This window comes from Mesoplodon mirus (assembly GCF_964341445.2).
Source record: "Mesoplodon mirus genome assembly, chromosome: 13".
NCBI lineage: Eukaryota > Metazoa > Chordata > Mammalia > Artiodactyla > Ziphiidae > Mesoplodon > Mesoplodon mirus.
This window is the reverse complement of record NC_138989.1, coordinates 22,339,034-22,355,881: the sequence shown is the minus strand read 5'-3', so window position 1 is coordinate 22,355,881 and position 16,848 is coordinate 22,339,034. Positions and strand designations below refer to the sequence as shown.

Sequence of the window (16,848 nt, the reverse complement as noted above, 5' to 3'; positions counted from 1 at the left end):
GTGAAGGATCTTGAGATGGGAAGACCATCCTGTTTTATCAAGGTGGGCACAGTGTTATCACAATGTTCCTTTTAAGAGGGACACAGGGAGAGTCAGAGTCAGAAGAGATGGAGTGGTGCTCTTTCAAAACAGAGGAAGAGGCCACAAGCCACTATAGGCAGCCACTAGAAGCTGACAAAAAGCAAGGAACTGGATTCTTCCATCAGAGCCTCCTGAAGGAACCAGTCCTTTTATTTTACACCTTGACTTTAGCCAGGTGAAACTGATTTCAGACTTATGACCTACAAAAGTTAAGAGAATACATGTGTGTTATTTTAAGCCACCCAATTGGTGGTAATTTGTTACAGCAGCCAGAGGAAGGTAATACACTCATTACTAATGGGGAGACATCAGCTGCCAATCTGGGGACACCCAGCATCCACTTCCTCTTCTTAACCTTATACTCCGGTTTTCTTTTTGGGGAATTCTTTTTCCCTATCCCATGAAGTCATAGAGGGAGGGGGAGATGGTACCTAGGTGTCTGCCTCCCCCTCCCGCCCCCTCGCACGCTATAGAAGACAAAGGGGTGCCTAGAGGCTCCTCTGGTAGAGCTCCTCTCACTGCCCACCCAGCTGGAGGTGGGCACAGGATTTTGAAATGTGAGCAAATGGAGCTGGGATGGCAACATCAGTAGTGGGAGCAATATTGTGCTAATCTGAGCTCTCTGAACTTCCTGACCTTTGGCTTTGGACAAGTTACTTCTAATTGCTGAGCTTTTATTTCCTTATCTGTAAAATGGGTGCAATAAGAGTACCATCTTAATACAGCATTTCTGAGGATTCAGTGGTGGAGGTTTCATTTAAAGTGCCTGGTAGGGCATCTGTCAGTGTTGGCTTCTATCATTAAAGGTGGGAGGGTCACATACATAGCCAGAGGGAGCCATAGAAAGTTCTTGAGCAAGGAAGTAACATCACCTGTTTACCTTTTTTGGGTTCACACAAGATGGGTGGATAACTGAGATTCCTTTGACAAAACAGATTTGGGAAATGCCAGGTCTGGGGTGGGTGGTGGGAGCAGAGGTGGAGGGGTACCACCCAGTGACTGAAGTAACTGCCAGTCCCTTTTGAAGAACAGGCATGTTGCTTGGTGGTGGACCTCCGGTGCCTTGATGATGGTGCAATAGACAGCTGTACTTTGTGTCTGTCCTGAACCTGATGCCTCTTATGGTAATTGCAACCCTATTTTTTCTGGGGGAGGGGAATCCCTCCTCCCACTTGCCCCAACCCCAGGTCCTTCTGGCAGGGTTGACCCCACCCCCTTCCTAGAGGGTCTCCATATAGTCAGATCTGGCCAATCTTGCTGTGATTGGCTCAGGCAGGTCACATGACCCAAATGGGTCCAGTGAAAGAAAACCCAAGACTTTGGCTGGTACTGGAACTACTGGGAAACAGCTCCTGCTTTGAATATGTAAAGTTATATATTCATAAATTCTGGGGAATTAGGATGAGAACATCTTTGGAAGCCATTTTTCACCCTACCATGGTAGATGTGAGTTAGGAGCTGCCCAGGACACTATGTGGAGAGAACTGCATGAGAATGAAGTCATCACAGAGGGAAGCAGAGCTGAGAGATTGTAGAAACACTGAGGTTATCGTTTGAGCACCTGGATCCAGCTACGCCTTAAGTGAGGTACCACCCAGGACTTTTCAATTATTCCCTTAATTGTTTTACTCCAGGTTGAGTTTTTTAAATTAAAAAAAATTTTGTTTTAAAAATTTTTGGTTACTTGTGTCTGGAAAAGGCCAGACTAATAAATTCAACCACTTAAAACTCCAGGAGACCCTCAGGCACTCTTCTTCTTTTCTTTTTACAAGTGAAAACATTCTCTGCTGTTGTTTTTGTGCCAACTTTAGGGTTTCCAGAGAGGTTTGGGGCAGAGAATGGAAAGTGAAGATGTGGGAACTAAGTCCCTCCAGCCCCAAGGTTGAGCGAGCCCCCTCCCAGCTAATTATACCACAGGGTTTGGGAGCAGAGCCCCCTTCACTAAACTTTAGGAGTCTTGGAAGATAGGGCTGGAATTATACCACTGAAGCTTGGATAGCTTGGTGTGTGCCAGGCATTGTGCTCAGAGAGGTGTGTGCCTCATTGGAAAGCTCACCTCAACCCCGTGAAGTATTACTGCCGCTCCTCCCTTTGCAGATTTAGAGATCAAGGCTCTCTGGGTCTGTCAAGCGACCTGTTCAAGGTTTCTCAGTTTGCAAGAACCGGAGGCAAGACTTGAACCGAAATGTCCTTTTTCAAGGCCCCTTGGTTACCATAAAACAAAATTACTTAAGAGGTCTTGTCACTGGATTACCATTTGGTGAGCACTAGGTGCGGTGTTGACATTTTATCTGGATTATTTCAAGTCCTCCTAACTTGCTGGACGTTCCCGATTAAGGAGAAACAGGCTCCTGGAGACCTGACCTTAATCAGGCAAAGGTGAGTGGAGATGCGGGACTCGAACTCGGATTCTCCATTGAGTCCGGCTTTCCAGGGACATGGACATCAACTGTGCTACTTAGGCTGGCGCACGTGCTCACACACCTTCGCGATGGGGCTCTCATCACCTTAGCGGCGTCTTCCCCCGGGACTTGTTGGGATAATTCCCTCTTGGCTTGGACCATCTCCTCAAGCCCAAGTAGGTGAAGCAAAAAGGGCAGTGCAGAGGGGTCTGGTCCGGCGTCGTCCGCAGTGCGGCAGGCGGCGGCGCCCAGCCCAGAACGGCGAGCTCTCTGGCCCGGCAGGACGGCGCAGAGGGGGTGGGCGCAACGCTGGGAACAGCGGCCGGCTCCAGAGGGCGCGAGGCGGGGCGCGCGGGGAGGGGGCGCGGCGAGTGCGCGCTTGCGCGGTCGGGGGGACTAGCGGAGGCGCGCGGGGAGCGGGCGCGGCGATGCGCGCGTGCGCGGTGTTGGGTGTGTGGGGGTGTGTGGGGGTCGCCGCGGCGGCGCGCGGCACGGCGGGAACATGGCGCGCGGGGCCGGCGCGCGCGCCTAGCTGGCGGGACCGTTAGCTCGAGGCGGACGCGGCCCGGGCCCCGCGGAGATGGAGCAGTCGCCGCCGCCGGCGCTCGAGCCCACCCCGGGGTCGACCCCGGCACGGAGTCGTAGGCGGCGGGAGCCTGAGTCACCGCCGGCGCCGCCTCCGGTGAGTGCGTGAGGGGCGCGGGCCGGGAGACTTTCTTTGTGAAACTCCGTCGGTGCGAGCCGGGCCGGGCCTCGGCGGCTGACGAGCGCCCGCGAGGCGGAACCCGCCCTGTCGTCCGGGTTCGAGCCCTGCCTCGCGCCGCTCGGCAGCGGGACCCGGTCTGTTGCCTGCCCACCTCAGTTTCCGCGGGAGTGTGTGTGCGCGCACGGGGGGCCGTATACAGTCGGCGCCTAATGCGCGCGGTGCCAATCCCTTGCCTCCGTCCCCGCTGGGCGATGGCTGCCCGTGACTCGGGCCCACGGGAGAGGTAGACCGCAGCCGCTAGGAGACAGGTGTCGGCGCAGCCCCGGGAGGCTCAGGTGCAGACAGCCCCAGGTGGAATCTAAGGCAGTGAGCTGTCCGTTCCCGGAAGGAAGCAAGTCTGTCGGTGTCTCAGCACAGAGTGATTTTGGAATGCTTTACATCCATCTCAGCGTGGTGGTGTGTTTGGGGTATTTATCGGTCAGGGTGAAGGAAGTTGAGTGAAATGGACTTCGGAGGTGGGGCTCCGGCTGGATGGGATGGGATGCCGCCGAGCATCGGGCTCCCTAAACAGCCAGGGCATAGGAATAATCTGGAGCGCTTGATAAATATACAGGCGTCATAACTCACCCCAGGCCCACGGACTCAGACTCTCCAAAGAAGAGGAGCAGATTTTGAATTTTTAACAAGCTCTTGAGTGATTATATCAGGCACATTTGACAAGCACTGTTTTAGTGTAAGCTTCCTGCGAGCAGGGACCTGATCTGTTCATTGCTCACCATGGCATCCTGGTATCAGGCGCAGTGCTTAGCACATGGTAGATGGTCAGTAAATATTTGTAGAAGGACTAAATTTCTTAGGGAGTTTCCAAAATAGGAGTTCTTGTATTTTCAGGAGCTTTTTGAAGTTATTATCTCTGTCACATTTACTGTATGATGTGATTTTTCTCAGTCCCAACTTAACTTTTGTAACTGTTTATAAATGCCTTGTTTTCAGTATATTTTAGGCAAAAGCAGGGTATACTTTGCTTAGTATAAACCATCAACTATGTATAATCCTAGCTAGGTTAAAATTAATTCTGAAACTAAATTCTGAATTAAAAAATTGCATTTTTCTTTCTTTTCATCATTTGGGAACACTAGGCTTATAGGATTTTGTTCTTTTCAGGCAGGTAAATATTTACATTTTCATCAAAGCAAATCTGAATTACTGTTTGTTCAGAAAAGCTGGCAATTTGCTTAAACCTCTGAGTATTTGTAATTTTTATGTGGTATTTTGAAATTGAGATTTATGTTTAGTTCAGAGTCAATGCTGAAGTAGAATTGTTTGAAAGTTATTTGATATTTCAGGAGCTGTTTTTTTCATGTTTTTTGAATTTCAGTACTTGATTTAATTTCAGTAGTTGTTCATGGACAAAATATGAATGTATACGAAGACAAAATTTTAGGAATATGCATGTGAAGAAGAAAAATTGAAAATTAGGTGCTTTTTGTCTCTCAGCGTTTCATTTTTGTAGTTCATGCACATGTCTTTTTAAAAATTCCTTATTTTAATTGGGATATCAATATAATTGACATGTAACATTAGTTTCAGGTGTACAACATAATGATTTGATATTTATGTATGTTACAAAGTGATCATTACAGTAAGTCTAGTTAACATCCATTACCATACATAGTTACAGATTTTTTTCTTGTGATGAGAGCTTTTAAGATCTACTCTTTTAGCAACAATCAAATATACAATACAGTGTTATAGTTCTATAGTCACCATGCTGTGCATCCCCATGACTTTTTTTTTTAAAGTGTCTTAAAAAACCCCAGCTTTGTTGAGATATAATTAATCTTACAATATGTGGTCTTTTTGTGACTGGCTTCTTTCACTTATCAGTGTTTTTGAGGTTTAGCCATGTTGTACCTGTATCATTTATTTATAGCTGAATAATACTTAATTGAACAGATATACCACATTGTATCTTTTCATGCATTGATAGACATAGGTTCCCCCCCCCCACTTTTTGGTTATAATGAATGATGCTGCTATGAACATTTGTGTACAAGCTTTAGTGTGGACATATGTTTTCATTTCTCTTGGGCATATCCCAATTGCTGGGTTATATGGTAACTCTATTTTAACCTTTTGAAGAGTTGAAAAACTGTTTCTTAAGTCATTGCATCATTTTGCATTCCCACCAGCAGTGTATGAGAGTTTTACAGTCTTGCCAGTACTTGTTATTGGTTTGTCTTTTTTTTTTTTTTTTAATTTTATTTATTTTTGGCTGTGTTGGGTCTTCATTGTTGCCCACTGGCTTTCTCTAGTTGTGGCGAGCGGAGGCTACTCTTCGTTGTGGTGCGCAGGCTTCTCATTGCAGTGTCTTCTCTTGTTGTGGAGCACCGGCTCTAGGCGTGTGGGCTTCAGTAGTTGTGGCACCTGGGCTCAGTATTTGTGGCTCACAGGCTTAGTTGCTCCGCGGCATGTGGGATCTTCCCGGACTAGGGATCGAAGCCATGTCCCCTGCATTGGCAGGCAGATTCTTAACCACTGCGCCACCAGGGAAGTCCCATGGTTTGTCTTTTTAACTTAGCCATCCTAGTAAGTGTTAAATGGTATCTTATTGCAATTTTGATTTGCATTTCCTTGATGACTAATGATGTTGGGCATATTTTTGTGTGTGTGCTTATTGGCCATTTGTATATCTTTGGAGAAATTTCTGTTCAAATCCTTTGTCCATTTTGGGGGGGAGTCCAATTTTTAATTGGGTTATTTGTCTTTTTATTATTGAACTGTAGGAGTTTAAAAAATATTTTGGATACTAAATTAGATATATGATTTGCAAATGTTTTCTCTCATTCTGTAGGTTGTGTTTTAACTTTTTTGACAGTGTCCTTTGTTGCAAAAAACATTTTAATTTTGATGAAGTTCTTTTGTTGCTCATGCTTTTGGTGTCATATCTAAGAATCCGTTGCCAAATTCAAGGTCATGAAGGTTTACCCCTATGCTTTCTTCTAAGAATTTTATGTTTTTAGTTCTTATATTTAGGTTGTCAATCCATTTTGAGTTAATTTTTGCATATGGTGTAAAGCAGTGGTCCAAATTCATTCTTTTGCATATTGTGATCCAGTTGTCCCAGCACTATATATTGAAAAGACTGTTCTTATCCCATTGGGTGGTGTTTGCACCCTTATTGAAAAATCAGCTGAATATGTGTTAGGTTTTTTTCTGGATTCTCAATCTTATTCTATTGCCTATCCTTATGTCAGTACAACACTATTTGGTTACAGTAGCTTTGTAATAGGTTTTGAAATTAAGTGTAAGTTCTATAACTTTGTTCTTTTTCAAGACTGTTTTGACTTTTCTGGGTCCCTTACATATGGATTTTAGGATCAGCATATCAATTTCTGCCCAAGAGTAGCTGGGATTTTTATAGAGATTGTGTTTAATCTGTCCTTTCAATGATGTTTTATAGTTTTCAGGCCCAAGTCTTACATTTCTTCCAAAAATTTATCTAAGTATTTATTTTATTCTATTAGATGCTGTTGTACATGGTACTGTTTTTAACATTTCATTTCACATCATTGTTCATCACTAGCTCATGCTAGTGTATAGAAAAAATACAGTTGAGTTTTGGATATATCTTTTAGCTTCATCATTTAGTGGTAGTCTGTTCCAATTTTCTGTTTCAGATCTTTCCTCGAAAATAGTGAGGAAGAATGGTCTTTGAAAGCTCAAGTATGGATGCAAATCCAGGTTCATATCTCTAAGTTTTGGCTCTGCTACTTACTAGTTGAGTTTTTGACAAATCTTAAGTGTTATATATCCAGTGTTCTCATATGTATAATGGGACAGTAATATCCATCTCAAAGAATTGTTAAGTAAAAGAGAATGTAGGTAGATATTTAGAACAATGCCTTGCGTGTGGTAGGGATTTGGTACTTTGTTGTTTATCTTCTTTTGCTAATTAACTCTATTTAAAAGCAAGCCCCAAAGCAAACAAAACTGCCAAACCAAAAAAAAAAAAAAAAAAAAAAAAATCCCTCCCCCCTAAAATAAACAAACCTAAAACTCAGACCAAAACAAACAAACAAACACCAAACCCTCCCCCCACAAAACCAAAACCTCAAACCTCAAACCTCTTCCTGTCCCCGTCACTTTTCTGTGACCCCAGAAATCCCTGTGAGTGTTTGAGGAACAGTGAAAGAGTCTTTCACACCACACAGTTGTATTGTAAAAGGCTGCTAAATCTAGGCTGCTCTATACGATATTTGACAACGTATTTGTATGTATTATTAAAAATAATAAAAGTATAACTGAAAGCTGTTTGCTCTTACCCCATAGTTCTTATTAATGTCCTGTTCTTTTACTACTTATTTTTACTAAAAGCAGAAGCAGTATTTTTTCATTAAGTTTGTTGATTACAATTCTTGCTTCTTTTGAATGATTGCTATTTTTTTAACATCTTTATTGGAGTCTAATTGCTTTACAATGTTGTGTTAGTTTCTGCTGTATAACAAAGTGAATCAGCTATATGTATACATATATCCCCATATCCCCTCCCTCTTGCATCTCCCTCCCACCCTCTCTATCCCACCCCTCTAGGTGGTCACACAACACTGAGCTGATCTCCCTGTGTGATGCAGCTGCTTCCCACTAGCTATCTATTTTACATTTGGTAGTGTATGTATATCACTGTTACTCTCTCACTTCATCCCAGCTTACCCTTCCCCCTCACTGTGTCCTCAAGTCCATTCTCTACGTCTGCGTTTTTATTCCTGTCCTGCCCCTAGGTTCGTCAGAACCATTTTTTTTTAAGATTCCATATATATATGTGTTAGCATATGGTATTTGTTTTTCCCTTTCTGACTTACTTCACTCTGTATGACAGACTCTAGGTCTATCCACCTTCACTGCAGTACTATTTACAATAGCCAGGACATGGAAGCAACCTAAGTGTCCATTGACAGATGAATGGATAAAGAAGATGTGACACATATATACAATGGAATATTACTCAGCCATAAAATGATTGCTGTTTTTAAAAAACTCTTAGAGACAAAGCTTGATGTTTGAATTGAAATTTAATAGTATTATTTTTATTTTGGTGCTTCTTCAGTAGCTGGAGTAGATTGCTATTTTGTGCAGGAGGAAACCAGAGACAACAATATAATGCAGATATGATGCTTGTAACATATGTTCATTGAATGTGTATTCACTATGAACCAAATAAAATAATTGCTTATACTGTAAATATTATTTAAACAATATAAACTTACCTTCAGAATCACAATTATAATTAAATTTATAACCCACAGATCCACAGATTGATCTCACAGACATTTCTATAAGAAAAATTTATTTATTTATTTATTTTAAAATTTATTTATTTATTTATGGCTGTGTTGGGTCTTCATTGCTGCGCATAGGCTTTCTCTCTAGTTGTAGTGTGTGGGGGGCTACTCTTCGTTGTGGTATGCGGGCTTCTCGTTGCGGAGCACGGGCTTCTCATTGTGGTGGCTTCTCATTGTGGTGGCTTCTCATTGTGGTGGCTTCTCGTTGCAGATATGAGCTCTAGTTGCGTGGGCTTCAGTAGTGTGGCACGCGGGCTCAGTAGGTGTGGCTTGTGGGCTCTAGAGCGCAGGCTCAGTAGTGGTGGCACATGGACTTAGTTGCTCCGAGACGTGTGGGATCTTCCCGGACCAGGGCTCGAACCTGTGTCCCCTTCATTGGCAGGCGGATTCTTAACCGTTGTGCCACCAGGGAAGTCCCTATAAGAAAATTTTATTTTACTTTATTTTATTTCATTTCATTTTATTTTTTTTTAATTTTTTATTTTTTTTGCGGGAGGTGGGCTTCTCACTCTTGAGACCTCTCCTGTTGCGGAGCACAGGCTCCGGATGTGCAGGCTCAGTGGCCACGGCTCATGGGCCTCGCCGCTCCGCGGCATGTGGGATCTTTCTGGACTGGGGCATGAACCCGTGTCTCCTGCATTGACAGGCGGACTCTCAACCACTGCGCCACCAGGGAAGCCCAAGAAAATTTTAAATCAAAGTGTCTGTATTAAAAAAATACCACACACACAGCCTTTTATTATTATAAAAACTGCATGTGTGCATGGTATAAAATTAGAAAACATAAGACAAGCAAAAATACCCCCCTCCCGTAAAATTATTAATACAGTGATTACTACTATTAATACCTTAATACATAACTTTCTGGAACTTTTTCTGTACATCTTTCTATATAACAATATTTGCACACATACTGACAAATGTATATAGGTATTTTAGCTAAAATAAGACTGCACAAAATGTCTTTACTTCTAATTATATTTAAAATCATCTTTATTTAGGTATAATTTATAAAAAATAAAATTTATCAACTTTAAGTGTATAGTTGTATGAGTTCTGACAAATATGTATAGTTGTATAATCACCATCACAGTCAGTAAAAGTTGTAGAAGACTTTTCCTTTTTATTACTGAGTACTGCTCCAATGTACGTGTCCTGCAATTTGCTATCCAGTTGCTAGTCGATGAACATTTGGATTTTTTTCTGGGTTTTAGTGATTGTGAATAGAGCTACTATGAACATTCACGTACAAGTCTTTGTGTGTTTCATAAGACATACAGACAGACACACACACACATATATATATATATATACATATTGTAAATATTTGGGAGTGGGATTGCTGGATTGTATGGTGAACATTATATAGATACTTTTTTTTTTTTTTTTGTGGTACACTGGCCTCTCACTGTTGTGGCTTCTCCCGTTGCGGAGCACAGGCTCCGGACGCGCAGGCTCAGCGGCCATGGCTCACGGGCCCAGCCGATCCGTGGCATGTGGGATCTTCCCGGACCGGGGCACAAACCCGTGTCCCAAGCATCGGCAGGCGGACTCTCAACCACTGCGCCACCAGGGAAGCCCTAGATACTGTTTTGAAACCTTTTTTTTCAGGCAGTGACCCCCCTCCCCACCAACTTTCCATTTAAGTAAATTTTCCTCTTAATAAATTCTCAGACAATATTAAAAATTTTGCCTATGGGGCTTCCCTGGTGGTGCAGTGCTTAAGAATCCGCCTGCCAGTGCAGGGGACACGGCTTCGAGCCCTGGTCCAGGAAGATCCCACATGCCGCAGAGCAACTAAACCCGTGCGCCACGACTACTGAGCCTGTGCCCTAGAGCCTGTGCTCCACAACAAGAGAAGCTACCGCAATGAGCCCGTGCACCGCAATGAATAGTAGCCCTGGCTCAACGCAACTAAAGAAAACCCGCACTCAGCAATGAATACCCAACACAGCCATAAATAAATAAATAAATAAATAAATAAATTAAAAAAATTTTTTTTGCCTATCTAAGAATGTTCTTTGAAGCTGTTATGTCAAAATCAGTATCTAATCCAGGATCATGCCTTAATTAATGTCACTTAAGTTTCTTTTAATGTAGCATGGTCCCTTTTTTCATGACTGAGTCACTGGGGAGACCAAACCAGTTGTCCTGCAGTTAACTTCTGGATTTGTCTGGTAGCTTCCATGTGGTGCCATTTATCTTGTTTCTTTTCCTGTAAACTAAAAGACTTGATGGATCCAAGTTAAATATTTTAGCTAGATTATACCACTGGTAATGTCTACTTAATGTTGCGATATAAGGCTTGTTTTATCATTAATATTTTCTTGCTGTTGAGAAACAGAAAGCAGTTATAATATCCTTCTATTCTTTAACTAGAGATCAGAGACTAGTCCCTTTTACTAGAGGTCAAAAGTAGTATTGGGAGATTGAACAAGCAGTAACAGTAACTAGAGAGTAGAACAGTAAAAGAGGGGAAGCAGGTGTCATAGTATGGCTCCAACTGCCCTTACTGTGACCACTACCAAAAACCCCCTTTTTCTCTCATGGCTATATTACCTCTAGGACAGGAAATTTCAGTCTGGAGAACATGCATTATTTAGTAATTAATAGTGTAAGGTTAAATTGCAGTAATCTGAAATGTGAGTTGTTGAGATTCTAGCTGACAAATAACTGTTTGTAATGAGGATGTGGTACTATGTTGTGGATAAAGAACGGATTGCTAAGAAATAGCAGGTGGTCTAAGTAAAACAGCAAACCTGACTCTGTTGTAGCTTTGCAAGAGTGAAAAGAAAGTTTAGCTGTGACTGTTAAATATGGAAGGCATCTTATTGTATATGGTTTTCCTTTTCATGATTATATATCTGGCATTGCCATGCTGTCACTGGCTAAGTTTGCCATAGTAGAAGTTCAAAAATTGCCATACTAGTGTTTCAACTTACTGTGGACTTAGTTCAGAAAATGGTAGGAAAATTTTCTTATCAGTATTCTCAGCACTTCCAGAATCGCATAAAGAACATCACTTTGATGAAGATGAAATTTACTATGATTATTATTTCCCTCTGTCAGTCATCATAAAAGGAAAGTCAGAAACCTTGATACTTATATTTTGCCAAATCATGCATATAGAAAGCCATTGGTGCCCATTTTTAGATTATAGATGTAAGAAAAAATGATTTTTGAAGATGAAGAGGGGAAAGTAAGAATAGGTTAAAAGAAAAGACATATTGGAAAAGAATCATCCAAATAAATAGAAAGTAGGAGCAAGTGGAGATGAGAGAAGAGGGTAATTATTAGGTTTAAAGGACAAACATTCTAAAAATTATTATTGGGATCTCTTGTGTGACCTTTCTTTCTTTTGTGATTGAACTCTGCAGCATCAAGTAAAGCTGGAATGGATTCAGTTCTTTGGGGCTGAAGGTATTTTTCTTGGTTGTTTTATTTTAGCAGTCGGACTGGGCAGTTTAAGGAACGTGGTTTTAAAATAATAAGTCTAATCTTGACATCCTAAGTTCATGGACTAGAAGACTTAACAGTGTTAATATTGCAGGACTCCCCCAAATGATGTACAGGTTAAGTGCAATTCCTATCAAAATCCCATCTGCCTTTTTTGCAGAGATTGACAAGCTGATCCTAAAATCCATATGGAAATGCAGGGTACCCAGAATAGCCAAGACAATCTTGAAAAAGAACAAACTTAGAGGTCTCACACTTCCCAATTTCAAAATCTACTATAGGGCTTCCATGGTGGTGCAGTGGTTGAGAGTCCGCCTGCCGATGCAGGGGATACAGGTTCGTGCCCCGGTCTGGGAGGATCCCGCATGCCGTGGAGCGGCTGGGCCCGTGAGCCATGGCCACTGAGCCTGCGCGTCCAGAGCCTGTGCTCTGCAACGGGAGAGGCCACAACAGTGAGAGGCCCGTGTACTGCAAAAAAAAAAAAAAAAAAAAAAAGCAAAATCTACTATAAAGCAACAGTAATCAAGACAGTGTGGTACTAGTTTAAGAATAACACAGGTCAATGGAATTGAGAGTCCAGAAATAAATCCTCACATTTATGGCCAACTGATTCTCAACAATGGTGTGAAGACCATTAAATGGGGGAAAGAATGGTCTTTTCAGTGAATGTTGCTGGACAACAGACAACTGGATATCCACGTGCAAAATGATGAATTTGGACCCCTACCTCACACCATACACAAAAATTAACTCAAAATAAATCAAAGACCTAAATGTAAGAGCAAAAACAATGAAAATCTTATCAGAAAACACAGGTCTATAAGTGACAACATTTTAATAAATTTATTTATTTATTTTTGGCTGTGTTGGTTCTTCATTGCTGTGTGCGGCTTTCTCTAGTTGCGGTGAGAGGGGGCCACTGTTCCCTGTGGTGCGTGGGCCTCTCATTACGGTGGCCTCTCCCATTGTGGAGCACGGGCTCCAGGCATGTGGGCTCCAGCAGTTGTGGTATGTGGGCTCAGCAGTTGTGGCTCGTGGGTTCCAGAGTGCAGGCTCAGTAGTTGTGGTGCACGGGCCCAGCTGCTCCGCGGCATGTGGCATCCTTCCGGACCAGGGCCTGAACCTGCGTCCCCCGCATTGGCAGGTGGATTCTCAACCACTGCACCACCAGCGAAGCCCATGACAACATTTTTAATGCAAGCATGTTAACCTCCATGTGCTTATGAGATATTATGCCAAGTTGTAGAGCAGAGGAAGCCATCAACTCCATAAGACTTAACCCTGTGACCGTCTTTTACTGAGAGCTTAGTTTCCTGAAATTTTGTTAGTGCAGTTTGATACTGAAGAGTATATATTTAATAAGGGCAAACACTTAGGTTGAAACAGTACCTTTTATTTTGGAGTTAATTGGTCATTCCCATTTCCCTCTCAGGAATTTGCATGCTACTAATATAATTTTGGAATTCAGGCACCTTTATTGGACATTTGGTTCTGTGTGTAGTTTCTTGTCCTTGGGAAAAGTATCTGACAGGGGATTGCACAATTTCCTGAGGGTACTAAAAAAGTACCAAAAACACTGCCACAAATGCTTTTGTTCTGTATGTAATGTTTTTGTGTAGAGTGCTGTCTTGGATCCTTATGGTTTTAGCTTATGTAGAAACAGGATTTTTGAAAGTTGCTCCACTGTCAAATAATGCTCTTCTTAAATTCATTGCTTCTTTCTTTATTTTATTTTTGGCTGCGTTGGGTCTTTGTTGCTGCGCGCGGGCTGTCTCTAGTTGCAGAGAGCGGGGGCCACTCTGTTGCGGTGTGTGGGCCTCTCATTGTGGTGGCTTCTCTTGTTGCAGAGCACGGGCTCCAGGTGTGCGGGCCTCTGTAGTTGCAGCACGCAGGCTCAGTAGTTGTGTTGCATGGGCTTAGCTGCTCTGCCGGCTGTGGGATCTTCCCAGACCAGGGCTTGAACCCGTGTTGCCTACATTGGCAGGTGGATTCTTAACCACTGTGCCACCAGGGAGGTCCCAAATTCATTGCTTCTTAATCTCCACAAAGATTTATGAAAACCATTTATAAAAATTGTTCAGGAAATTGATCATAAATTCCAAATATATTTCATAAAAAAATAAAATTTTTGTTAGGTATATTTGGAAGAACCATGTAAATTATAGAGTACTGTGTGTAGGCAGTGTTCCTTCCATAAGTATAAGGTTTGTTGGTTTCAGATTATTATCACTAACATGTTATGCTTACTATGTGTTAAGCACTCTTCTAAGTCCTTTACATAAATTAACTCATTTAATCCTCACAACTATCTTATGAGGTAGTTACTATCGTTATCACTGTTTTACACATGAGGAAACTGAGATACAGCAAGGTTACTAAGTAGTAACTTACTCAAGCTCAACAGTTAGGAAGCTGAGTTGCCCTGGATTCTAATTTAGTAGTTTGGCTCTGGAGTCTACGTTCTTAACCATTGCCCTAGACTATCTTTGATTTGAATGATCATTAAGGATATAGTCATCAATTAGAACTTTTGCTACTTGTTGCAGAACGGCAGTATAGGAATTCCCCTGGATATTTTGTTAAAATCTAGTTTTCATTGTGGGGTTTAAGGTTATGTTGGCACAGTATTCTGGAATTTGAGTCCCTATAATGATGATAGAGCCAAAGAATGAGTACTTGATACTAAGTTTATTCTTTCATTTTATCAATCAAAAGATAAAATTAACTACAATGTAAGCAGTTTATTTTTAAGTATTTAAAATTATAAAAGCTGTTTATTAAACTAATGCTTAATGAAGTACCTGACATCAATGTTTCTTGAATGAATAATGGGAATTAAACCAGATAATGAAGAAAAGTATTAAACGAAATGAGTCTATATAAAAATAATAGTTTTTAAGATAGTAAAGGAATGATTCTAATTTCATATGCATCTCTGAAATAAAAGGAATTATAAAATAAAATCATAGCTTGTATCTTCCTTGTTTATTGATGAAGGGACTCAGTCTTTATAATACAAATTAAAAGTTGTTAACTTAAAAACAAAGCAAAATTAATACTATAAGTCATTTATTTTATTTTATTTATTCATTTATTTTTTTGCGGTATGCGGGCCTCTCACTGTTGTGGCCTCTCCCGTTGCGGAGCACGGGCTCCGGACGCGCAGGCTCAGCGGCCATGGCTCACGGGCCTAGCCGCTCCGCGGTATGTGGGATCTTCCCGGACCGGGGCACGAACGCGTGTCCCCTGCATCAGCAGGCGGACTCTCAACCACTGCGCCACCAGGGAAGCCCTATAAGTCATTTATTGATTCAGAATTTTAGCCCAAGATCAGGTTTGTGAAATTAACGTATAATTTTAGTTTCCTGAAAGTTTTTGATTGTTTAAAAAAAAAATGGATTCCAGAAATATATTCTTCATTTGAATTTCCTGTGAGAGTAAAATGTAAGTATTTGCTTAATAAATATCAATTTTTGAGCTTTTCCTTATTCTTGAAGGAAAAAGTTGAAATAATTGAATGTCTAGACAGTTTTACACTGCTTTTTTGTTTGTTTGCTTGTTTTTGTTGCACTGCACAGCTTGTGGGATCTCAGTTCCCCACCCAGGGATTGAACCCCGGTCCCGGCAGTGAAAGCGCTGCGTCCTAACCACTGGACCACCAGGGAATTCCCTATACTGCTTTGTTTTAAGTCATGTCTCTTTGTGAACTCAAAGCTATTTAGAGAAGGATTTAAAATTTTTATCCTTTGTGAGATGGGTTGTAAACAAATTGGCAGATATTGAGAAATACGATTACTCTTCTACTTTAGAGTACATATTTATTTCTAGTTGAAGTTGGAAGAGATAGAATTAGTCGATGTGTTTGGTAGTTAATTTTTTTTCAAAATGTGGTTGGTTTCCCACCATTGTCATAGCATTTTGATTGATTTTATAGAGGGAGTTGTGAAAGTGAATTTGTGTCAATTTGGCTCAGACATTTAAAAAAAGTTTTGTTTCTTGTGTGTTTTATCACTTTTTGTTCATAGTGAGTTTAGATACAGCAGTATTTTAACATTGGCCTTTAAAAAGCATGACACTAAAAACACATATTATGTTTAACAATACTGCAGAAAATAAAAGTTACTTTTATTAAATTTCCACTTATACAAAGTTTGTATGTAAGACATGTATTTACTATTAAGGATAACGAACTCTTAAATTTTATATTCTCAGCCCAAGATATTTTTGAGCTTCAGTAAATAGAAACCATAATTTATAAAATAAATTGTGTATACCTACCATGAATTACCTTACTTTTGATTTCTGAATGGGACAATAGTGAAGGTAGTAGTTTTATTTTGCAGGGTGGAAGATGATTTCATTGCCTGATTTTCTACCCATTTTGTCCTGTGTGTGTTGTCAGGTCAGATGTTCTCAACCAAGAGTCTTAAAAAATCACTCCATATGTGAGAAAATTATTTCCCTTATAGCTGCAAGTCCAGATATGAACTTTAAAAAGCATGTAAGCAAGTTGTGCTTAAGTGTTGCATTTCAAAGGCTGCCTTAAATTTAGAGAGTTGTGTGTCATGGCATTGTAGCATATGTAGTGTCAAAAGCATGAGATCTGCACCTTATTGTCCTATCCATAAAGTGAGAATGCTACCGTTGCTTATTTTACAGGGTTGTTGTCAGGATTAAATGAATTAATACATATATATTATTTAAAACACTTCCAGGCACATAGTAAGTGCTAAATAAATGCTAGATGTGTGTGTGTGTTTTGTTGTTGTTATTACTATTGTTGACCCAAAACAAATAGACTGCCAGATATTTCTCCAGCAAAGACGGGTTTATTTGGGATCAGCAGAGAATTGCAGTTTGG

The 16,848-nt window shown here is 41.2% G+C and overlaps 1 protein-coding gene across 2 annotated transcripts in view; it reads left to right on the top strand.

Moving 5' to 3' along the window:
- The first annotated feature begins 2,946 nt into the window (after positions 1–2,946).
- TTC28 (tetratricopeptide repeat domain 28) overlaps positions 2,947–16,848 on the top strand; it is a 581,552-nt gene continuing 567,650 nt past the window's right edge. For both annotated transcript variants that reach the window (XM_082640381.1, XM_082640380.1), the window contains exon 1: positions 2,947–3,165. In XM_082640381.1, coding sequence (XP_082496507.1) covers positions 3,064–3,165 — 102 coding nt within the window. In that variant the 5' untranslated portion in view covers positions 2,947–3,063. The remainder of the gene's footprint in view (positions 3,166–16,848) is intronic.